The sequence below is a fragment of the Syngnathoides biaculeatus genome, chromosome 1 (genome assembly GCF_019802595.1).
Source record: "Syngnathoides biaculeatus isolate LvHL_M chromosome 1, ASM1980259v1, whole genome shotgun sequence".
In the NCBI taxonomy this organism is placed as follows: Eukaryota; Metazoa; Chordata; class Actinopteri; order Syngnathiformes; family Syngnathidae; genus Syngnathoides; species Syngnathoides biaculeatus.
Genome location: NC_084640.1, coordinates 11,428,644 through 11,454,098, shown reverse-complemented (window position 1 = coordinate 11,454,098; position 25,455 = coordinate 11,428,644). Strand labels below are relative to the sequence as shown.

General features: G+C 45.5%; 2 protein-coding genes across 2 annotated transcripts in view; one reads left to right on the top strand and one right to left on the bottom strand.

Moving 5' to 3' along the window:
• ube2ql1 (ubiquitin-conjugating enzyme E2Q family-like 1) overlaps positions 1 to 25,455 on the top strand; it is a 105,352-nt gene that overhangs the window by 10,111 nt on the left and 69,786 nt on the right. The window lies entirely within an intron of this gene.
• On the bottom strand, positions 7,226 to 9,820 carry irx1b (iroquois homeobox 1b). The gene is made up of 5 exons (XM_061825810.1): positions 9,584 to 9,820; positions 8,920 to 9,162; positions 7,948 to 8,701; positions 7,809 to 7,869; positions 7,226 to 7,274 (listed from the first exon to the last, which is right to left on the bottom strand). Exons 1-5 carry the CDS (start codon positions 9,818 to 9,820, stop codon positions 7,226 to 7,228), a joined length of 1,344 nt encoding a protein of 447 aa, XP_061681794.1.

The following is a 25,455-nucleotide window of genomic DNA, read 5'->3' as shown; positions in this document are numbered from 1 at the left end:
GTTACACGTCCGAGAGGACCTCCCAGAGCTCGAGGCCACCCAGTGTTGACATCTCTTGACTAATACAGCGCATCTTCCTTGTCACATTTCCCACTTTACCCCGGTGAGCGTCGCACCTCCCGTCCCTCACATCTCCCACGAGCTTCGTACCCGGCGGGAATTCTGATCACTGGCCATCAAACGCGGCTCCACCAAGTATTAATCCGGTCCGAATGCCTTAAAACCCTGGCGACCGACGGGGTTGAATATCATCGCAGTCGATTAAGCGCCCGCTTTCTGTAGAGCTGGCACTCTCCCGCGAGATAAAACCGCGGCAATCATTGCCTCAGATTGGCCCGGTGGGAACAAGACCGCTAGTTTTCTGTGTCCACTCCAATCACTTCGGTAATGGAGAGGCGGCTAAGCATCTGTGACAGTGGGAAACCAGATCCCCGCTTCCCACCCCACTCTGTCTTGTGCGCACGAGTGTGTGCCTCGCAGATAAACAGTTGGCAGGTTGTACCCCTGTGAATGCGCATGAAAACACACACACACACACACACACACACACACACACACACATCCAGAGTCATGTGAGTCCTCATTCATCTGCCCAAGTCATTTAGGCTAATAGAGCTTAATGGAGTATATTAACCCCTGTCTGTCTTAGAAACACACACGTACACACACAGATGTGCGTCCACGTGAATGTCTGTGAGGGAGAGAGCGAGAGAGTGACGGTGTGTGCCTTTCATGTGTAATTACACCGTGGATTTATATCACCCTTGACGTATCGGGAGCGAAGACTAGACTTTTTATGTTGCCCTCTGCACATCACCAAAATACGAAACCAAACAAAATCGTATACATACGTATTTTTTCTACCCTTTTGTATGATTCTGCATGGGAGTCAAACCTCAGGCTCGGGGGGCAGATCAGGCAGATGACATTATTTCACGTGGCCCACTAGAGCAAATAAATCCCCTTTATGCGAAATATCAGGCGACCAAAAGCCAGAAAACAGGTTGACAGACTTCCTTTGTATGCTGTCATAACTATGGGTGAAGACATCTAGTTTGAACCAGAACTTGCTCAAATTTGGTTTTCTTTTTGGCTGGTGTCTTTGTACAAGGTTTAAACATGTGTATCATTTATTTCTAATAATAATATATTATACAGTTAATGTAGAAACATTGTATATTGTCATCTTTAAAGTAATAGTATGGATGTTAAAAGATTAAATTGAATGGAAGTTGCAAATCCTTTCCTTGCAATCAGCCTCTTTCAGTTGTCATTTTTCAGCTTCTCTTTTCACCAGGTAAAATGCATTCTCGATATGGTTTAAGTCTGGAGGTTGACTAGTCTCAAACGTTTCCCTTCCTGCGCCTGATGAACTCTCTTGGACTTGCGCTGTGGGCAAATATCTCGCTTCACGAGGGTGCAATCAGTTTTATTGCTACATTCATTTTATCCCCGGCGAAATGATGTTCGTCAATAAAGTTTGTGAGCTCACATGCTAAATTTGATTTCGATTACGAACAGATCCTTTATTTCCGAAAACAAAGCTTTTCCCCAAATTGTTTTTCCCGTTTCACCGATGTACCTTGCAGCAAAAAAAAAAAAAAAAAAAAAAGAGTAAATAAATACTTCAAGAATCCTCATCCCCATTCTGGACTCTCCCAGAAGTATCCGATTGCCAACCGGCTGCAAAGCGCCAACGGTCCAAAAACTAAATCACAAACCTTCCCTTTTTCCTCATGTGCTTCTTGCCTCAGATTATAGTCTTGAATGGTTACACATACACAGAAAAAGACTTATCACGCCCTCCCTTTCATAGTATTTACTGTGTGTATTTTCCCCCGTATATTAGGCATCGACGAATTGTCTGCAAGGTACTCGCAGCTGCAAGCTAACAAAAAGCTCAGACTAAGACGCATCAGCCTGTAAACTTGTGCATTGTGGACTTTGTTGAATTACCCATGAGTTGCGATACTTTGCCTTTTGTGCTAAACGCTTAATTCCACTAATCCCTACGGAGGAACAGTGAATGGTCCAAATTCCCTATGATATCTCATCTCGGCTAAACAGTTGCTCACTTACGTATACACATGAATACACCGGGCCCAGAAATGATTCTTTTGACGACATTACAACAGATTTAACCCAGTGCAATGCTTATCCCGCGATGACACGTTGGATCAATTGCGTCGGCGAGGAGCATTTACATTTGAAATTGCAACTCCGTCAAACGTGATTCTTTTCGGGGTGGGCAGTTTCCGACTGGAAAATTGTACTTTCTCGCGTACTGATGTCGGTGAAATGTCCGCTCTATTAACTGCTAGGTTTCTTATGTCTTCCCCAGAAGCTTTTGACACAGTGTTGGCCTTTTCTTCTCCCGGTCCCTGGAGGTCAACCTCTGTAAAACCTTTTTGGCAATCAAACGCAGTCCCTCCCCTTCCCAACCCCCGTTTTCTCTCCTCGGTCCTCTTTCTCTTCACGACTCCCCTTCGCGGCTCCTCGCGCTGCAGTCCTCCTCCACCCCTGCCCGTGCCTTTCCGTGGGCCTGGCCCTCTCAGCGGGGCTATAGAGCCCCAACTTGTCTACATTTACCCCCCGGGCCGGCCGACCAATGAGCCCACTACGGCGAGAGTCCCTCCTTTTAGCCCGGCGCCATTCTCCCCGAGTCAGCTCACGCTCACTGTTTTCACGACCTCCGACCCCAGGCCATGGCAACAGTGGCAGGAATGTCAGGAGTGATTGGCAGGATAAAGAACGCGGCCCCTCTCTCTTGCACAAGCGGATTTCAGACACTTTGAGGGGCGAACAATGGCGGATTTGGGCTTGATTGGATCACAGATGAGCTGATGACTGTCAAAAGAGCACGTCGTCTTTACATAAGCCTGATTATCTCCTCAGCGGCGAGGAGAGGGAAGGTGGCGGCGCTTAATGGGTGGGGGCATACCGGGGAGCTCACGCCCACGCAGAGCGCCTCGAAAAAGGGGATAGAGCATCACACGAGGGCTGGTCTTCAGGGCCCGGGCGCCTCTTATCCAACCGGGGTCCTATAACAAATCTATTCAGGGGCCTACGGGGGCCCTCATACATGTGGCTATAGTTTGCCCCGAGGGCGGGAGAGCGAGGCGGCCGACGCGCGGAGGCCATCATTGTTCGGCCCGTCCCATCAGCGCAGATAGAAAGGAAACAAGGGAAAGATACAGACCGAGAGGGGAGATGCTGACAGAAAAGAACAGTGGGACAGGAGAATCAAAGACAAATCCCTTCTATAATCTGCCTCTTTAATAGGGATTAGAATTCACCAAAGAGCCTATGTACGAATACTAAAGCGCCAATGAAGACTTTATTCACACTGAGAGTTTGAGGGGCTCACACAGACCCCCGAAAACTCCACAGAGAATGGTTGCATCCCAGTGTGCTTCGGTGGCCGCTCTTCTCCCCCCGCCCCCTCCCCTCTCACTTGCAGTTCTCCCCAGCATGCACCAGTTCTGAAAAGTTTCGGTGCAGGTTGGACGACAAACAACTGCCATGTAGCGTGAACTTGAGGAAGTTTCTAGCAGCTCCAGCCAGGAAACGCTCATCAAATATTGGATCTGTTCGCTTTTTTTTTTTTTTGTTGTTGTTTTGTTTGTTTGTTTTTTGTTTTTGTATTTTGCCTCCTTTCATAGCGCAACTTGTTTTTTGACATGCTGTGTAAACGATGAAAGGCCCATTTGATGTCATTTTCAGAGCCATCATGCAACCGCTCACTGATATTCGAGTTTGAAAGAATAACATATTGTTTGGGTTCTTGGAAGGACAGCCGCTCGATCTGGCTGCTACGAAACTGGCTGGTATGAAACGCAAGGAGGGGAAAAAACAAATAAAAAAAGGGAGGCGCCTAAAAGAGAGAGCGAGCGGACGAGAGCGACTAATATTCTCCTCAGCGGTGCCGATGGCAGTCTGTCAGATTTGGCAGAGGAAGTGAAAACGGCCTCAAGTGTCTGGCTTCCTTCCATGTTGTTCTCACATCAGTGACAGCTCTCACTACACTATGTCTCTCCTTCACCTCTCTCTCTCATTCTCTCTCTCTCTCTTCTCTCTCTCTCTCTCTCTCTCTCTCTCTCTCTCTCTCTCTCTCTTTCTCTCTCCCTGTTTCTCTCCACGGCGAGAGTGTGCTGTTTATTATCACTCGTGTTCTGATCCAATTTGTCATTCTGCAAGGGCTGATTGGATCTTTTAAACCAACATTAACGTCATCCTCTTTATTCACTATTTAAATCTTGTTTTGGTGTTTGCTTACACAGAAGCATGCATTCATTTGGACTAATAGATGCTTATTAAAATGTGAAAATATTTGGTGTTTGTTAAAGTATATGTATGTGGTCATTATTTTCCGAAATGCATTATGTGAACCATCCAACGATCCACCGCTGTAATATATTGTTTAATACATATTGTGATAAAGAAGCCAATTTTAAAAGTTAAAATGACAAAATAATAATAATAATAATAAATCCGCTGTTTAACATTTCCAGCCTTAATTAACAGTAGGAAATATGACAAAATTAAACCATCTGTAGGAAAGTTAAAAAAAAAAAAAACACATCTTTATGTAATAGCATGACAAAGTAAACATTGTGGAGATGACCAGTAATTTTCAGAGTTCGGAATCGATGCCATTAGTAAAAATTAGTAAAAATCACTCAGTTGAATACAAATAAAATGTTCATGATTTTCGATGTGAAATACAATTAAACATATTAGAATGAAGCGTTTAGCTATCCGAGCAGCCCGTTTAAACCATAAATGTTTCACTCATGTACAGTATATTTATTTACTTTTCATGTACAGTATACAGTATATGTTTAATAACAGTACTTTAATATAGTAGTTATTATACATGGGTTTTTAAGGCATGTGTGTTTGTTGTTAAACATTCAAGTGGGATTTTCATACAACTTTTATGTGCTATGTTAGTATATTTTAATTTTAGTCATTATAGTGGTACTTGGAGAGAAAGCGCAAAGTAATATTTGGAGGTTGCACTTAGTTCAAAACTTTGAGAATCACTATTATATGAAAATACCATCATAATAACAGAGATAATGTTGTTGTTACTACAAATCAGTGTCTCATCAATAGGATAACTTTAAAAGGAACAATGACTACTACACATTTTTGAATAAGGTTCGGACTAATTGAGGCATTACGGTTTGATAGATCACATTTTTTTGCGACTGACGAGTATATTCACACGATTTTGATCGATCTTGAAGCGATGACATTATTTCCTGCAGCAGCCGTGTAGCATGCCAGCATGAGTCAAAGTTGATGCACACTAAAAACAGCAAGTAGCCCAACCTTACGTGTTTTTTGGCACAGCTTTCTTCCTGGATCATTTGGTACAACAGCCGAAAGATCGATTGATCTGAAGATCGCTACGCTTCTTTCATTTTAAGGAGATCAGTAAAATTGGATTTGGATCACAGAATAGTTTGCCAGTAAAAGTTCAGTTGTGCTCCACCTTGTGTCAGAGTGAGGGGGCAGCAGCGTGTCACACCTCCATGAAATTCAAAGATATTGCATTCAGTTTTCACTGATCTTGGCATTGTTTTTGTTTTTTTATCAGTGCATAAGATGTCCTTATTGCTGTAGTCTTTACTTAATCCAGCCTTACATAATTCAGAGATTTTCTTTCGCTTCTTTGGGGTTGGGTTGCGGGGACAGCATTCTTAGTCGGGAGGCCTGGAGTTCCCTCTCCCAAGCCACTTCGCCCCGCTTTTCCCGGAGGATCCCGAGGGGTTCTCTGGCCATTCGGTGAAAATGTACTGTCGTCTCTCCGGCGTCTCCTGGCTCATCCTCAGGACCTCTTTTAACATCACCAAGGAGGCGTCCAGGCAGCATCCTAACAAGATCCCCGAGCCGCCTCATCTGGCTCCTCTCGATGCGGAGGAGCAACTACTCTACTTTTCCCTGGATGATGAAGCTTCTTACCTTTATTACTGTGGCAGAGCCCATGCAGAGCTAACTCATTCCAGCCACTTGTCTGTATACCTTATGTATATATATATATATATATACACTAAATTATGTAATACTTTCACAATTTCTTTTTCGTCTGTGAAACCCATCAGACACGGAAATGGCGAGTTGCCACTTCAGAAACGCGACAAACACAATCTGTCGTCATAAGAGTGGCTTTATGGGATCCTCGGCGCAGGGAGTCACGTGCAGTTGCCCCAATCATGAGCCTTGCATGATTCCAAGTAGGAGCCACCGCTTTTCAAGCGCCACGGCTCTAAAAGACCCCCCTACCGTTCTCTATCTTTCTCTCCACCCCCGCTATTCGAGGCCCTTGAACGTCAAAGATGAGTTGGAGTGACACACAACCCACCAGGCCTCCGCCATCCCCCGAGCTGCTTCCTCCCCCACCGGCCACTGGCCTTTCCTGCCTTCTGATCCATATTTCAGAGATATAGCATGCAGCGGTACCACCGAGGGGGCGTAATCCAACATTAAAGCTTAAAAAGGGGCCGAGCTGAAAGCACAGGCGCGGGTCCACGAGGTCCTGGAAATCTTCTATTTCAAATTTCCGTAGCGTTTGCGGGGACTTCCAAGTCGCTGGCTTAAGCCTTTGAATTATGGCGAGAGTACAGCTTTTCGGGACTTTTCTTGCAAGGAGGGGTCACCACCAGATGGCTTTGTTGGCAAACTCAATGTGAGGAGAACAAATACTTGACAACTGTGATCAACAAACATCGGGAAAATGATGCAAATATGTCAAGTACATTAAAATAGACAGTATTCTTTTGAGAATTCTAAATTGCACATCTTGGATAAGTAGCAAAAAAAAAAAAAAACTGAGAAATTTTCATTTCATCGAAACTGTTTACTTCTTTATAAATGTTTCTTTTGGTAAATTATTACCACCTCTCACGTGCACACACACACTCCTTCAAATTAGACCAAGCCATGTTTTCAATAATAAATGACTATATTGACATTTATTTAGTTTCCGAAAAATATATTCTTTAAAGACAAATCCATATCCTGTATTTACATTTTTTTTCCCTAAAAGAAACAGTAAGAGAGTAAAAGAACACATAAATGAGAGGTACAAGCAAATCAGTGACAAGAAAAAAACATCTCTTTCACATGTATTGGCTAAACGGTAACACTAACCGCTCGCCCTGCCAAAAATAGTCTTTTGTTAAATTGTTCTCTTATTTTTATAACTTGGTTAGTATTTTCATAATGTTGATGTGAGAGCTCGTTGTGTTCCTGTGCCATGGTGAGGTCTGTTGGGATGAAAAAAGAAGGAAATAACAATTACAACTGCAAATTTGTAAATGTACAGTTACATAAAACTTGGTTCAATTATATCCCCCCTTCTCACCTTAAAAAAAAAACCCCTCCAAAATGCTACTATTTTTGTCCTGTTAATAAATTTACATTATTTCCCGCAAATTAAAAGGGACAATTCACTCGCAATGTTGTTCAAAGCCATTCAGCCTCTCCTCCATCCCTGCTATCAGCGGTCTCTTTGACATGCATTGACTCAAGGGAGGCGTGAATTTTTTTTTTTTTTTTTTAATGACCCGGGTGGGAGATAGCTCCGAGGCCCAGCAGGACGCATCAGCCTGCTGCCTGACGAGGCGTTAAAGTGGCCTCTCAATCAACATGATTTATGTGCTCGGAGCTCAAGCCTTCGTGGCCAGTCAGGTGGAACAGTGTTTACCTCTGCTTGAAGGTTCATTTAGCAGGGGGGGACATGTGGCCGAGAAATTGAGCGCGATAGCGCCATAATGGCGTTAAGAATGCGTGGCGTTTACCTGTCAGTGATGAGCTGGAATGGAGACTTGAGTGAATCCGCTCTGTGGTCACTGTCTTCATCTGCAAAACAACAAACATGCGTTGAGATGATTCGGGGATGTGCGCAATATGCTTGGGGTTCGTGTCCAGTCATCGTACCGTCTCTTTTTGGACTAAAGCTTCCGGACGAGTCTCCGTCACTGTCGTCCTCCGTCCCCGAAGTTCTTGCGTCGTGACGCGCGGGGGGCGCGCAGCCGCGCAGGGGCAGGTGCCCGGCCTGCGCTCCTCCGAGGAGCGACCTCATGTTCAAGAGCGAGTTGGCGTTGAGAAAAGCCGTGTTGGCCCAGTTGTGCAGTTTGCCGATCTGGCACGTATATATCCCATGACCCGGGAGCAGCGCCGGGTGTCCGGCGGAAGCCAAAGCCGGGTGGTGCGCAAGTGCGGCGTGGGAAGGTTTGTGTGAGCTGTCCGGTGCCGTGGCGGTCTCAGCCAGGGACCAGATTTTGGGTTTACTCTGCGGTGCTCTCTGGCACTCCTGTCTGCTGGGGGAGCGATCCACGAGTTTGACAACAGGCTGGGTTTTATTGAGAGAAATAGACGCGTCCACTGAAAGACTCCTGGTGCTCTCTGAACTCCGAGGCTCCGTCGAGGCCTCTCGACCAGGCACGTCCGCCTCCCTCTCCCCCTTCCTGCAGCCCTGCTCCGCTGCGGCGCGCGGCTCCTCCGGTCTTTCAATATCGACCGTTTCCAAGTCGATCTCCTCGTCTTCGTCGTCGTCGCTGCCGTTCTTGCCTTGCTCGTCCTCGTTGTCGCTGCTGAAGATGCGCCCGTCACGGTCCTCGGCGCTGCGGCCCCACGTCACCTTGTTCTCCTTCTTTAGACGCCGGCGTGCGTTTGCGAACCACGTGGACACCTGGAACACGGAAACACGTTGGATTTTTGCAATTCGTTTAATTGATTCCCCAAAATTGTGTTTCAATGTGGCTCGCATGAGAAAAAAAACGTGCATCTTCAGGAGCATCAAATGGACATACTTTGTGGAGCTTTGTTTAGGTTTGCTCCCCCCCCCTGTCTTTTTTTTTTTAAGTCACTAAGAGATCATTTTCTCAATTTAGAAAAAAATTCCCATACCTGTGTGAGTGTCATCCTCGTAATGATAGCAAGCATTATCTTTTCTCCTTTAGTCGGGTAAGGGTTTTTCTGGTGCTCCTGGAGCCAGGCCTTCAGGGTGCTGGTCGTCTCTCGTGTGGCGGTTTTGGCTCTGGACGGGTCTCCGTAGGGATACTGTCCGTACGGGTAGAAACCTTGAGCAGCGTGAACGGGTAAAGAGCCCGGGTGGGAACCGGGGCCATCTTTTAGTTCGTACTGGGAGCCCTGAAATTGGAATAACGGTGTGACAACTTTTTGGGAGGGGGGGGAAAAAATCATATTAAGCAAATGACTTCATGTTCTTTGTAAATAATTTTAGATGAATCGAAAAAAAATGCTGGTGAATGTCCCCAGATATTTTTTTTTTCATTTGCACTGTTGCATCTTGGAATTTTAAATATTTTATCAACGCATTATTGTATTATTTGACAAGCCACTTTGTGTGTGTTGTCATGATTTACTTTAACATGATATACCGTCATTGTTTAAAATTGTTTATAAATCAGTTCATAATATTTAGGTGCTATTTATTTTGCAATAATAAATTAACGTTTAAACCTGAACTTCGTGCTCAATCAAGGTTTACGCAGTGTGCCAGTGTCAGAAAGAGTTAATCGTAGTTGATAAGTTGTGTAACAAGTCTTACCATTTGAGAGATGAGGGCGAGGTCCGGTGCTCCGCTATACGGCAGAAAGGCACTGTAGTTGGGGGCCGCCCACGGGTTGCCGTACATCCCCAGCATGGAGCCGACAGCGGCGGCTGTAGCGGACGAGCTGACGCCGCTTTCGCCGCTTCCTTCCCGGCTAGAGGCCGGTCGCTCGCCCGCGTACACCTCGTGGGCGGCGTTGAGGAACTGGGGGTACCCCAGCTGAGGGAAAGCCATGTCCAGTTAAAAAAAAAAAAAAAAAAAAAATCTCTCCCAAAAGCCGACAAGCGGAGGCAGTGGGAGGGGGGTAAAAAAAAAAAAAAAAAGAAAATTCCCAAATAGATAATGGAAGAAGCTCAGAATAAAAGAGATCGAAATCACCAGAGTCCTCTGTTTGGATACTGTCGAGCCTCCACACTTTTACGCTTCTAACACTCCGAGTCAAAGCCTCACTTTGGCACGCCGAGTGCGGAGTGATGCGCGCGTTTGGCCGCAGGAGCTTTCTGGATGTGGAGCTGACTGACTGATTGGCAGCCTACTTAAGCTCCAAGCTCCTCCTATGCCCAGGGCAGGCGATTAGTGCATTGGTTAGCCCAGGTCGTGGGTGGCTTGTGGTGTGTGCGCTCGTGCCTGGCTACGTGCGTGTGTGTGTGTGCGTGTTTGTGTGTGCACGCGCGCCTGGTCTATTTTTTTTAACAGTCTGCAATATGGTCATAAAGAGGGGAGGACTCTGTGAAGTGTGTGTTCCATTTGCCTCTTTATTAGTGGTGTGAGAAATACACCACCTGTCATTGTCATATTGCTCGTGCTCATCATGTTCAACTCCAAATCACAGCTGCAGGATGTGTTGCCAATTAAAAAAATGAGCAACAATTAAGAATTTGCATGAGTTAAGTGGAACAATTGGCAACTTTGCGGCGCATATTTTACGCTGGCGTTAAGCACGCGCGTGACAGCTGATCCTCGGTGTATTTGGACACTCTCAGTCTCTGGCAGGCAGAAGGACCGGCGGGCCATTGATATGTTTCGGCCGGGTCTGGGAGGAATGTGCGCGATTATCGACGGAAGTCACTGGAGCATATTTTCAGAGGGTGGATACCAGGGACGGATGGGATTGATTGAGATTGAAGATAGCATCAGAAGTGCTGTGGAGTGGAAAATGACAGATGTTGCCGGAGAACAATGGGCTGTTGTTTGAACACGTGGTGATAAACACACGCATTACTCGTTGACCATCCAGTGGTGCCTTGAGACACAAGTGTAATGGTTGTTAATTGTCCTTGTATCACGACACTTGTAATTTAAATCATCTTTATCCCTTTAAAAGAATGGAAATGCATTTAATACATTCTAGCCTCCCCAAAACTTTAATATAAAGCATTCAACATATTTTGGCCTTTTTTTGTGTGCGTGTCAGTTTAACTGCCATTGTGCTGCTCCTTCTGGTGTGCACATGTTGATCACCTGGGGGCAGTACAGTACAGATTTAGAAACACATGAAGAATTTCACAACTGACTCAGTCTGCTCCACTAATATCAGTCATTTTTTTTTGTAAAGGATAAAGAATATATTCCTATAACACTTATATTGCTCGTCTCCATGTGTTGCTCTAACATTTGTGTTTAAAAAAAAAAAAAAAACTCAGTTGAAGTGTACTGGCGGCACGGTGGATCAGCTGGAAAGCGTTGGCCTCATAGTTCTGAGGTCCTGGGTTCGATCCTGGACTCGCCTGTGTGGAGTTTACATGTTCTCCCCGTGCCTGGGTGGGCTTTCTCCGTGCACTCCGGTTTCCTCCCACATCCCAAAAACATGCAACATAAATTGGACACTCTAAATTGCCCCTAGGTGTGTTTGTGAGTGTGGCTATTCATCTCGGTGTGCCCTGCGATTGGCTGGCAACCTATTCAGGGTGTACCCCGCCTCCTGCTCGATGACAGCTGGGATAGGCTCCCGTGACACTTGTGAGAATAAGCGGCTAAGAAAATGGACAGATGGATGGACAAAAGTAGCAAATCTGTGCAGTTGTCTCAATCGCCGAATTTGTAATCTCCTTCTTTTATGTTTAGTTTGACAGTAAATTTCAAATAGAACTGGAATTAAGCAGCTCGAAGCCTTTTTGATTTTTGATTTTCAACATATTGCTCTATGTTGTGAATGTGAGTTCACATGTTCACAAGTCAAATAAAAATAACACCCGAACAGTGGCTCATATCTCAAAACAAGCTTTTAAGTCGGGTCACTCTTTTGTCAAGACAACAGCTAAACTTATAGGTACACTTGCACCAAAGCTGAATTAAAAAAAAAAAATTATCATATTGCTCCGTTATGAGTGACACTGTAAGAGAGATTTTAATTTAGCTAAATTTGCTATGGTGGTTGTAGAATTGGACTGCAGTCTTCGTATTGTGAGCCTTTCATGTAATGTGAGCAAAATAATAATTAAAACACACACACATTGTTACAAATTCCAAAATGCAACACTTCTGTGACACTGACACTCAAATTTTAGTTTGATTATCTACTCAATTTTGTATCATATGGTATGGCACCGCAGTGGATCGCAGATTTCAGGTTTGGATTTTGGATCTGTGCTCCGGCCCCTCCCCTCGGTTTTGTACTTTGGCTTCCTCCCACATTCCAAAAAAAAAAAACGTGTATGTTCACTTCATTGACGACAAAATTGTCCATAAGTGTGAATGGTCGTATTTCCCCCATGTGTCCCGTGATTGGCTGCATGGCGAGCAGTCCAGGGTGCACCCCGCCTCTTGCCCGAAGGCGGCTCGGCTCGGGCCCCTGCTGACCCACAACCTTAATGAGGACAAATCATTGAACGCATTTGCACCGAATGCCACCGCTGAAGGGGGTTCAAATACGATAGCGAGGGAAAGTGAGCGCAATTATGAAGGATAAAGGCAGGAAGCTGCTTGTTGCCATCTCATTTACAGGTTTAAACATCAAAATAGCAACGATTCTTATGTGAACTCACATGCACAAGTGCACACACACACACACACGTATACACACAAGCAGTCGGGCACTGCTAATGAGGTTGAGCACCCAGCGCCCTGCTCACTGGCCTGTGGCCCTCCTGGCTTCCCTCAGAGGTTAGCTGTGTAATTACTCCATCCCCATAAATACAGATTCATCTTCATCCTGGAGGCCCCCCCCCCCTGATGAGCTAAGAAAAAGAGAGAGTGAGAGAGACATGAGAGCAAAGGAGGGAGGGGGGGGGGACAAGGGGAGTCGAACGATTTCATTACTGTGCTTATAGCCCACTCGAGCTCAGCGATGGTCCACTCGTGGCGTTCCCTTTTCTCCCGGAAGCGCCATCGGGCACTCGCGCGGCTCCAAGCCGTTTTCCTAAACGCACATCGCGATGCCGCTTGCGTGCATCCACGGTGTGTGTGTGTGTGTGTGTGTGTGTGTGTGTGTGTGTGTGTGTGTGTGTGTGTGTGTGTGTGTGACGGAGAGAGTGAGAAGTAGAAAGAGAGCATGCTTAATCTCCATGGCATTTTAAATGGCATTCATAGAGAGAGTGGCCCTTTCCTCATTGCCAAGGTAAATGGAGCCAGGGGACTCTCCTTTTCAGCTCGAGAAAAGAGCAACGTTAAACACTCTGAAATACCTTCCTCTCACTCTCTCACTCTCTCTCTCCGTCTCTCCGTCTTGTTTCTCACTCAAAATTGATGTTGTTTTTTCATGACAGGGAGGGAAACGAGACATATCCACCATCTAATAGGATAATATAACCCCATTCAACACACACCCTCGTATCCCACTCTCTCTCTTTCTCTCTTTCTCTCTCTCTCCCTCTCTCTCTTTCTCTCTCTGCCTTTGTAGCTGCCTGATTTCCATAGTGTCTCTGTGGAGAGGCAGTTAATGAATTCCTCTGAGCTGGAGAAAGGGGGGAGAATGGTTTTGGCGGTTTAGAGAGAGAAAGGGGTGGGGTGGGGGGAGTAGGGGGAGGAAGGCTTTGAGCTTTGCCATTCAACTTCACAGCCAAGGCCTGCTTGTGCATTCAGTGTGTGCGTCGTGTGTGCGCGAGTGTGCGCGCAGTGCATTTGTGGCCCTTTTAACGTGAACCTGCTAAGACTACCAAATATTTAGACTGGCCTCAGACCTGTCTTTATGGCAGCGCTGGATTGAGGGATCTCGGGAGGCAGCTTGACTCCATTTGAAAGCCATTCCCCGCGATTAGCTTTTCCCAGACAAAGGAATAACTTACATTAGGACACGTTCAAATGAAGTCTCGCAATCCACTCACGCCGCTGGTTTCCTCTCGGGTCGTTTTCAGTGAGGTAAATAAAAACGCCACGAAGCATTGCGTTCTGGCCGATACAATGCAATATTCAGCAATGTCCATTCAACGACAGCATTCTAAATAATACACGAGAGAGTGTTTGTTGTGTTCGTAGATTTGCTGATTCACTTTTCATTTGGAAGGAGCATTATTACATTATTACTACATTATTACTCTTTTTATGTCTGTGCTTGGGTCTTCCAAAAGAGCAGATATTAATCTCCCTCTTTTTATTCGATCAAGTGTAACTTTTTGTTTCATATGTTCAGCAAGATACTGATAAGTTAACTATAGTCTGAGACTGACTCTGTGTAAATATCATATAATTGAAGACAAGTCCAAATTAACTTATTAGTTCTTAACTTAAATATACAAACTGCCTGTTTTTTTTTTACATCTGCATTCAAGACAGTTGCCTTCTCGTCACCAATTTGATTCAAATTAGAGCAAAGGAAATAATGCTTTCCATGGAAGGAGAAGACAACATGACAATAGACCAAACCACTCCATTTCCAGTCAAATTCAAACAAAAGATAACGACAGCTGGTGCAGAATCCTTATCATCCTTATCAAACCAGGAAGAAAGAGTGAAAATGTTCCATTTAACGCTAGCGTGCCAGAAAACATAATGTTACCTATAAACACTTTTGAATTGGAAAGACAAGTGGTGGCGCAGTTATGATGCAAATGTTTTTCGCCCTGGAGACAAAACCCACCAGCAATTATTTTACCATCCATCCATCCGGGAACCTATTTGTCGATCGCATAGCAGTGCAACAGGTGGCGCTATAACTCAGAATCGTAGAGTCAAATTTACCAGTCCGTAGCCTAGTAAAACATCCATTCATCCATTTTCTTTTGCCGGTTATCCTCATGAGGGTCGCGGGGAGTGCTGGACCCTACCCCAGCTGTCAACGGACAGGTGGCGGGGTACACCCTGAGCTGATTTCCAGCCAATCGCAGGGCACATAGACAAACAGTCTCACTCACAATCACACCTAGGGGCAATTTAGAGTGTCCAATTTATGTTGCGTGTTTTTCGGATGTGGGAGGAAACCGGAGTGCCCGGAGGAAACCCACGCAGGCACGGGGAGAACACGCAAACCTCCACACAAGCGAGGTCGGGATCGAACCCGGGTCCTCAGAACTGTGAGCCCAACGTTTTACCAGCTGACTCACCGTGCCGCCCCCAGTAAAACACATTTTAAAAATATGACTATGACAAAATAAATATAAAAGTATGTTCCTTTTTTTTAATATTCACAGTTTTAAATGAGAAAGAGACAATAGTACTGTTCACCTACAAGAAATAATCCTATGAAAAAACAGGATCACGGGTGAGGTGGAGCCCCTCTCAGGTGACTTCGGGCAATAGGAGGGGTACATAAAAATTAAAAAAAATTTCATGTATGTAGATGAACCTGGGACAACAACAACTGTTATTTAAAAATCACGTATCATCAGAGAACGTCATTTGTTTTTTTTTTTTCCAAAGCGAAATCTGTGACGTGGGGAGCTCAGGGAAAGGAAGGTTGTGCTGCCCCACTTGAGAGCGCAGATAAGCGGCGACAGACTGACGCTAAAACAGATGAATCACTGCGACACGCCATAGATAAGACGGAGAGCCTCAGGTAGCTGCCGGACATTTTATATCCCCTCGCAATGATCCCGCACTTTTTTTTTCATCGCAGCATGAGGCCCAAATCCACTGGAGATGTGATTATTAATGGCTATTATTATGATACAACCAATTATATCAGCTGCAATATGACCTGACGGGCTTTTTTTTTTTGCCTGGAGACGGATCCCGCCGACAGAACATTTTGACCCAGAGGGGAAAACGCTCGACAAAGAGCCCATCATTAGCAATTAATGGGCGTGCCAGCGTTTGTTTGTTAATAGCTCCTTTAGAAGCCCAGTGGGACTCATTTACAGTGCACGGGCCAGAAAACAGAGGTCAGGGGTCACTTTGAATCAGCCCGGTTTGTGAAACTCCGACGCTTTTTACCCGCTGATTGTGTCTAAAGAGCCGCCCGCGAGAACGGTTCCGTCGTTCCCCGTTGAGAAAGCAATGAAAACAAGCGATGTTCAACAAGATTGCTGACTTAAAAAAGAGAAGAAAAAAAAAGGTGAATTCCCTCCTCCTCCTCCTCGACAGAAAGACTTAGCAGGGGGCTTTTCTCATGGATAGCAATGTGATTGTTTTCTAAACGGATTATTAACTCCTTTGTTACAGTAGGGGTCACTTTAATGCTTCATAGCGGCTATTAGCATTGCTTTAAAGAGCCCGTGCGCACACACGCACACACACGCGCGGTACTGTGTTCTTGGATTTGGTGTTTCTTGTCTTTGTTGTTCTCAGCGGGAGCGGAATGATACCGTTATAATGCCGTTAAATACAATAGCTCGACTCAAAAGAGGTGCGTGGGACGTGAGGGGTGTGTGCATGTGCGCGTGATGGAAAGTAGCCCCCATACGAGGGCCAGTAAGTTTAATGCAACGGCGCCGACTTCAATGGCGACCTCAAAGCGAGGCGGCATTACACTGGCAAATCCCTCTCAAGTCGTCGACTGAGGGAAGGAAGAGCTCGAGAAGTGGCTCGGATCGCCAAAACGGAGGAATTAGAACGGGAAAACGCGCGACCTGCGCGGGTTTTGTACTTTGTTTATTTCTCCTCGCGGAAATAGAGGCAAAGCTCCCCTTGGGAAAATCAAAGATAGTTAGCGCAGGCCAAAGCGTCACGGGCCGCAGAGCGCCGAGGTTCATATTGACCAGATGAATGTGATGGCGTGGGAGGGGCCCCGGGGACCCGCCGTTTCTGGCGCGGCGCCCCAGCGAGCTCTGAGCTCCTGTTCTAGGGGACAGATAAAGAGGGTATCCCTTACAGGCCTGACCTCCAGTCACCCCTGTCATGAGAGGGAAGGGTCAAAGGTCAGATCAATTGCCTCCCAACGGCCGGCTGTCTGCAAACGGGGCGAAAGCCGCGGCTAAGTGCCAGTAGGAAAAGAGGCGGTGAGGGGCGTGGCCTGTCTTTCATCCAGCTGACATGAATCCGAGTTTCAATGAAATGAAAGAAAAAAAAATAATCTGTGTTTTAATGAAAAGTATCTGAGCTTTATGATATTTATAGTACTTATTAAAAAGGAAATCAAATGGACGGTTGTAGCCAGATGTTTTCATATTCTCCTCGCGGGCTTGGATGTAATATTAATTTTGGACTTTGAATGATTTATTTGAGCCATTCTTTTCCAGGGTGGAATGATTACTCGGCGCTCAACAAGAATTAATTTTTTTTCTAATCCACACTAGAACAGAACAGAACAATATTATACACATCGGCTCAAATGTTTACCGTACATGAAGCCCAATAATATTTGGGTAAATGTCACGTAGCATAGTTCTGGCTGGAAATCTGACTTCTCTCACTTTTCCGTTCTTCTGAGTACCGGTTTTTCGAGTGAATGAAACGGGGGTCGGTTGGGTGGGGGTCAAAGACAAACTATCAGCTACGGCCAATCATGATCGGCAACTTGAATAGAAGTTGGGATTTCGAAGTTAAAATATTCTAGTACCATCAGAAGCACATTTTGCACATTTTTAAGTGTTTTTTTTATTGTGGGCATCCTAAGGCACATCTGTGCAATACTCATGCTGTCTACTTAGCATCTCGTGATACCACACAGGGGATTTGGTTGGATTGTCTCAATAAAGGAGAAGTGCTCACGAACGGAGTTACACTAATTTCAAAGAAATGAGATCTCAGCGTTCAGCTCAAGAAAAATGGGAGTATACTAAAAATGTTGTTTGTATTTCTGTTCGATGTGATGTTCGGGAGCATGATGAGCGCATGTAAAGTTTTGAGCGCAGTTGCATGACAGTAAGAGGAACGTCAAGTCAGGTAATACAGTAGCCTCTTTGCAAGGATGGGGGTTCTGGTAGGGGTGTGACATTGCATTTCAGCCTACAACAATTTTCAACAAACCTGGAAATGGGAGGCAAGCGTTCAACTGAACCAAATTAATTACGTTTTCATGTCTCTTTGCAAGGATGGGGGTTCTGGTAGGGTGGGACATTGCATTTCAGCCTACAACAATATTCAACTAGCCTGGAAGTGGGAGGCAACCGTTCAACTGAACCAAATTAATTACGTTTTCATGTCTCTTTGTAAGGATGGGGGTTCTGGTAGGGGTGTGACGTTGCATTTCAGCCTAAAAAAATATTCAATTAACCTGGAAGTGGGAGGCAAGCGTTCAACTGAACCAAATAAACTACGTTTTCATGCCTCTTTGCAAGGATGGTGGTTCTGGTAGGGGTGTGACGTTGCATTTCAGCCTACAACAATATTCAACTAACCTGGAAGTGGGAGGCAACCGTTCAACTGAACCGAATAAACTACGTTTTCATGCCTCTTTGCAAGGATGGTGGTTCTGGTAGGGGTGTGACGTTGCATTTCAGCCTACAACAATATTCAACTAACCTGGAAGTGGGAGGCAACCGTTCAACTGAACCAAATTAATTACGTTTTCATGTCTCTTTGCAAGGATGGGGGTTCTGGTAGGGGTGTGACGTTGCATTTCAGCCTAAAAAAATATTCAACTAACCTGGAAGTGGGAGGCAAGCATTCAACTGAACCGAATAAATTACGTTTTCATGCCTCTTTGCAAGGATGGTGGTTCTGGTAGGGGTGTGACCTTGCATTTCAGCCTACAACAATATTCAACTAACCTGGAAAATGAACCAAATAAATTACGTTTTCATGTCTCTTTGCAAGGATGAAAATTCCTTGTCAGGTAACTTCCGGATGAATAGTTGGACCCCTATTTTAAGTACACGCACATGATTGAAAAGGGGAAGCAAATTTACAAGAGCAACAAATGTAAAAGTATAAATATGCTTTGGAGCCACGATTATTCATTTTTTGGATTTTTGACAGTTGAAGGCTTCCAAATTTATGGAAAAACGTTGGGAAAGACCCTTTTTTTCCTAGCAAGACTCAAAGCAATGTCCATAAAAGCTTAGGGGTGATTTTGGGGTGGAAGGTCTTGACATCCGACACGGACCCCATCAAATACTCTTGAGATTCGATCGAATGAAGATTGATTAGCACTGGGTAGTTCGGTTGAGTTGGTTTTAATTTAACACCCCTACTTTTTGTTATTTGTTCCACATTTGACCTTTTCTCCCAAATATTAGCTCCACCAATATCAAAAGTATTGCTAGTAATTGAAATCCGTCCTCAGCCGGGGCTTCTTAGTCAGAAATGTTTGCCCCCCTCCCCTTCCCCAATAACCCCAAAGTACAGTAAAGCAAACATATCCCTGAAACCGAAGTGAGCGCCGTGGTGTGCTGGGGTTTTTCCAGTGTAACTTTGAGACTTTGACCACGAGCCATTTGGGTGTGTGCTCCCCACTCTTAAGCTCTGTCAACTTCCTCCTTAAACCCCTCACTCGCTCAACACATCTCCGCCCTGCGATGAGGTTGGTCTGACCTTAAACGGCAAAAATGAGCCATTGTTGCGTGACTTTTCCAATAATAATTGGCCTCTCCTTCCGAGCTCAGACCAATTATTGATTTGAATTCTCTATTAATTCCTCAGCAATTTGGGTGATAGTGAAGAACTCTAAAAAAGAAAGTTGAGATTTTTCAAATGTTTTTTTTGGGGGGGGGGGAACAGTAATGGCTTAATGGCACTTTCATTCATTTCAGTGAGTGAAGATCATTTGAGATTGGTTTATTGAGGGGATAAATCGATCATGTATGACAATAGTTTGGACAAAAACTGTTGTATGTTGAATTGCTTCCGTCCTTCGTAGTACGTCTCTCTCAGCCTGTGGATTTAATAATGAGCTAATGTCATTTATAATTAATAAAAGGGTTGAGCAGTAGAGGGGAATGTGGGTTCATTATTTGGCAAGATGGATCTCTCTCTTTCTCTCCCTGTTCTTATGAAATAGTTTATTAGGTTCGCAGCGTTAACAAACTTGTTAATGAATGATTTGTAAAACCTTCACAATTACCTTTAACTACAAATTGACACCGAACCACCTCTTAAGATTGCTTTATACACTCGCACATACGGCAACCTTGCTGACGCCACCCTGGCTCTCATGTGCACAGTTTAGCTTTAACCCACACACTCAGTTTTGAAAATGTATTGCAATTCCTCTCCAAATCAGAGGTGTTGCTACATCTGGTGTAGACTGTTTTCGACTGATGTCACACACCTTCCGATTTAGAATGCAGGCGCCATCTTGGTTTGGTGGTTACACACGTCACTGAGCAGGAATCATTTCAGAAAGGCGTATGAATGGGGGCGCACTGCTATGTTATCGGTTGCTCAAACGGGCGTTGTAAAGCGTCTTTTTTTCGACTGCCAGCTGCGATCAAGAACCAGTGCGAGAAAACGGAGCAATTAGCGACCAAATGCCGACGACTGGGCTGATCTAGCAGCAAAGCACAATACTCGCGTGTGTGAATGCAGTGCATGTCTCCAAAATCTGTATTTTCTGTTTTATAATAATAAGTTTGGAAAAAAGAGTTTCCGCACCGCTAGCTGTTTTGTGAGTTGAGTTAAAAATGTAGTCGTGGAAGTGGAGAAAAAGATGCAGGCTCCACTTGGGACTCGACCCAGTCAAATCTCTCTCTCTCTCCCTTCCAGTAACAAAAACTAAAATAATAATCAACATAATTTAACACAGCGCTGACTATAATCACACAGTACATATTTCAATTGCATTGTGTGGTACACAAACCTTAGCAGTGTGCTTACAATGGATACCGCCGCATGACAAAGGCAGCCATTGATGAATTGGTTGCAGGCCTCCAGACCCTTGTAATTCTTTAGTTGGTCCACGGTATAAGCGCTTGTCGAGAAGCTTTGATAGTTGACAATGTCTGGATAGGTTACCTACGCCCACATTTTTGTGCTCCATTTGTGTTTCTGCAAGGCATATGGGTCGATATTGTCGATCAAAGCACACTTCTTGTCGTAACGGTTTCTTGAAACAACATCTAATGAGCACCGATGACTTTCCAAAGTCTTTTTAGCCACCGTGCGTCACTTTTAACAGTCGTACGAACATTTGTGTAACTCCAAATGCATTAGAGTGAACAGCGCGTTGGTAGAGTGAACCCATGCAACTTGGCCGCGTGCCCCGGATGTAGTCACGTGGTCGAAAACAGTCTATTGGCTGGGACGCCACCAGGTGGGGTTTCTTCTGCACATTTTGGCCATTTCCGGGAGCCGTTTTTACTTTCCTTTCTGTAAAAAGGAACAAGGCGACAACAATGGCGACCGTGGAAGCGTTTCGGCTTGAGCAAATGGACCTACGTGACATGATGAAATGATGAAATGATATTAATCATGCTGCAAAATCGATCAAGACGGCAGCATCGTAGGTGGTTTGCAGAGCCGGGAGGAACGCTGAGTACCTCATCATAGAATGTGACTAAACGGGCCAATCACAAGTGACTTGAGTGACGTGTGAGCGGCAAGCTACGTCAAGGTGCTGCGTGCGGTAATGTGAAAGTCACGTGATGCCGATGCGGGCGCTGTCGGCCGCACCACCGCATGTAAAGTTGCCTTTAGTAGCAAATAACACTTTTAAACGGAACCAAAGTCGAACGAGCATAAAGTTTAATGAAATGCCTCTCTGACAGAGTCAAAACGGAGCTTTGTACCCGTGGGTGGTGATTGCATATACATGAATATGAATTTGTATGAATGTAAATACAATTGAGCAGTCGACAACCCCTTCCGCGGGCTTACACAAACATACGCAGGGATTTCCTTTGTGGCGTTGTCTTGCAAACAGGAGGTGGCGGGTTTTGTTTGTTTGAATTTCAAGTAAGAAGTAAGAGTCGCATGGGCTCTCGCGCCGAAAGCTGCTAAGTAAAAGGTCAAATGACGGCCAGACACTCGCGGCGACAGTGTGTGACTGGCAAGAGACCGTCGGCTGTGATTCTCGCCGAAATTAAAAAGGACTTTTTCCTCATCTGTCAGGCCCGAAAGATGAGCAGACTGTCACAAATCCGCGCAAAGACTCAATAACAGGGCGCCTGTCCTGCTGCAGTCTGTCAAGCTTTTGAGAAGCAACAGCGGAGGAGGTGGTATCGGTGCCGGCGGTGATGATGGGGGAGTTAGCGCGCATTCCTCACGGCGGCTCCACGCGGCTCGGCCAATTAGCGGCTGAGTGGTTTGTTTGAGCCCGAGCGATGATGAGATGATGTGCTGGGAGGCGGCCCACTTCATTAAGCACACCGTTGTCTCGGGTTTGCTCAGCTTGCTGGCTTTTACAGCTTGTTTGCCAGCCGCAAATATGACAGACTGTACGCCTATTTGACCGTCTGTGTGTGCGCACGTGTGCGCGCATGTGCCGAGGTGATGCAGGAGGCGGCGAGTGTGGGCATGTGACCAGGATATTGTATATACAGGCGGTGGACACAGTGACACATGTACACTGCGTGTGGTTCTGTATGAAAACCTGCAAACTGTAACTATTGTAACTATAGAGTCGTGTTGCACTGAGATAGATTTGAAATAGATCCTTTCCATCCGTTGTTGAGCCTTCTGAACTGACTTTGGGCGAGAAGCAATCACAGATAAATGTTCTTTCGCAACATGAAATATCACGCTTTCAATCAACTCGCAAGAGTTCAGTTTTGTGGAGGATACAAAGAAGTAGAGATTGAAACACAGACAGCGATCGAAATTTCTATCGGCACCAAATTTTACACCTTGAACAATACACATCTCCTGTGTGGTGAATTTTGTCATATGATTCATGTGCAATTCACTAAGAAATCCATCCATCCATCCATTTTTCTTTGCCGCTAATTCTCACGAGGGGAGTGCTGGAGCCAATCCCAGCTGTCAACGGGGAGGAGGTGGGGTCCAGCCACTCCCACAATTACACCTAAGGGCAATTTAGAGTGTCCAATTATTGTTGCATGGTTTATTGGGGGGCACGGGGAGAGCATGAACACGCAAACTCCACGCAGGCGGGGCCGGGATCGAACCCGTGTCCTCAGAACTGTGAGGCCCACCAGCTGAGTCACCGTGTCGCCTATTCACTAAGAAATTAAAGGAAAATATCTGACTGTTGCTCAGTGTCTTTATCAGGATCGACTAAATGGTAAACGTTAAGGCCATAAAAATCTTTGAGGACAAAAATGTGCGATAAAAGCAGCGAGAATGGTCTCTGGCGAGCTAAATAGTGAGCGCATATTAGAATAACTCGAAAGTGTGGCAGTAGCTTAAATGTGCCAAATAGTTCACCGCACGACGGTCCAATAACGGCCTTCAAGTCAATGTGCCTAATGTCTCTTTTCACCACTTGCACAAATATTAGTCCGGGAGCAGCAGTTTAAGTGCAATTACGGCTCCCCCTCCCCCTTTTTGTTTTCTCATTCAACACAAGTCCATCGGCGGAGCCAAACACCTTACAATCGACAACCGCCCGGTGTTGACCTAATGAGATCTGAGCCGTCACCTCGCTCTACTCTTACTGATAAAACAGGTCCAGAACGGAGACAAAGAGTGATTATGAACGATCGAAAAAAGAAGATGAAGGATGCAGACCTGGTAGCATTATCCCTGCCGTCCCTCCCGCCCGTCCCCAAATCTTGGGTTTATTCAAGACGTCGCAGGGGCGTGCGTCTCACTCGGAGCGTTCCGGAGGGTCACGGCTCCCCGGCTGCGCCCGTGATCGCGCGCGCGTGTGCGAGGGCAGCCCTTAAGGCCTTAATGCGGCGGGTGACGACAGATCACTTCATTTACGCAAGACGAGAGCAATTATTTCAGCCATGACAGATTGCCTCAACAGAACTGAATTTCGGATAAAAAAAAAAAAAAAAAAAACCTTCACTCTCTCTTTCACTCGCCCCCCCCAGTCCCTGCTTTATCTTCATACCTCCTTCACTCCTCTTCCTCCCCCTCGTTCAATAAGGAATCTTGTGGTTTTTCCGAGCTAATGACTTCCTCCTCAATCCTCACTGTAACCGCATTGTGTGTTTATGCGGTCGTGTGTGTGTGTGTGTTTTACTTTGTGTGTGAGCAGGGGGTGACGGTACCATCTGTCTAGCTGCTGTAGCCCTTGCCCCTGCCCAGCTGGTGGGCACTAAGTAATGGGAGAGGACTTCCTCGTTTCAACCCCCTGAGACACACACACACGCGCGCACACACACATTAGTATGCAACACCTACTGTCACAGTGAGCGAAAGACAGGGAGAGGTTTTTTTTTTTTCAGCCTCAGTATAGAAACCTGAGCATCTCTGGGTGTCAACTGATGAGGACTGAATGCTCCATGGAGAGAGAGTGTGTGCGTATGGGCGCGCGCGTGTGTGTGTGTGTCTCTGAGTGACAGTTAGGAATGTAAATGAGTGTTTACCAATTTGCAGCATTGGAAGGCAGAGGAAACGTGCACAATGTGGAGGCAGCGGATGATGCGAGTTACTAGCGGCGTTCCCTTTTAGACGGGAAATAATTACCTTTTCAAACAACGGACAATCTGAGGGAGTAAAAACTATTCACAAGCGTAATAATCTATCAATTGAACCACTGAAACCACTGTTGATTGTCGGAAGTAGTTTGCGGTCTGAAGAAGACCAACGCGGTGGCGGCTGTGGGATTTTGAGGTATGGTACAGCCATGCGAGCTTCTACAGGAAGCGTTTTTCTGCGGAGTACAACGCCGGCATCAAAATAAGAGCTGAGAACATTCTTGGGAGGTTTGTTTTTTGAGTGGCTGAACACAAATTCGAATCGCCCGTCCACTACATTCCAATATCTCAAAATGAGGATTAAGATTTTTAATATACTAGTTATTGAGGAAAATCCATGCAATGAGAAGTTATTACAAAGTCATGCAATATCCGGGTCATTCGATACTCTCACTAGACACTTCATGAGTTGTATGCTGTATGTGCAGTCTTCTTCTTTTCCCTTCGGCGATGTCAATTGTGGATGTGTTAGGAGAGGCTGCCGCTAAACAAAGAGCAACGTGAAACTTGCGAGAATATGACAATTAATGGTGTAGCTTTAGGTCTTCTTTTCCTTTCGGCTTGTCCCATTAGGGGTCGCCACAGCGTGTCATCTTTTTCCACCCAAGCCTATCTCATGCGTCTTCCTCTCTAACACCCACTGTCCTCATGTCCTCCCTCACAAAATCCATCAAAATTTTCTTTGGTCTTCTTCTCGCTCTCTCTTCCTTGACAGCTCCATCCTCAGCACCCTTCTATCAATATAATCACTCTCTCGCCTCTCGACATGGCCAAACCATCAAAGTCTGCACTCTCTAACCTCGTCTCCAAAACGTCCAACTTTGGCTGTCCCTCCAATGAGCTCATTTCTAATCCTATCCAACCTGCTCACTCCGATCGAGAACCTCAACATCTTCATTTCTGCCACCTCCAGTTCTGCTTCCTGTGCCACCGTCTCAAATCCGTACATCCTGGCCGTCCTCACCACTGTCTTATAAACTTTGCCTTTTATCCTAGCGGAGACTCTTCTGTCACATAGAACACCCGACACCTTTCGCCAACTGTCCCAACGCCACTTGGACCCGTTTCTCC

Excerpts from the sequence above, each read along its gene's own strand:
- irx1b (XM_061825810.1), bottom strand. The coding sequence starts at position 9,820 with ATGGCTTTCCCTCAGCTGGGGTACCCCCAGTTCCTCAACGCCGCCCAC. Across the intron at positions 9,163-9,583 it reads TCGCCCTCATCTCTCAAATG|GGCTCCCAGTACGAACTAAA; the intron begins GTAAGACTTGTT and ends TTCCAATTTCAG. Across the intron at positions 7,275-7,808 it reads TTCCAGCTCATCACTGACAG|ACCTCACCATGGCACAGGAA; the intron begins GTAAACGCCACG and ends TCATCCCAACAG.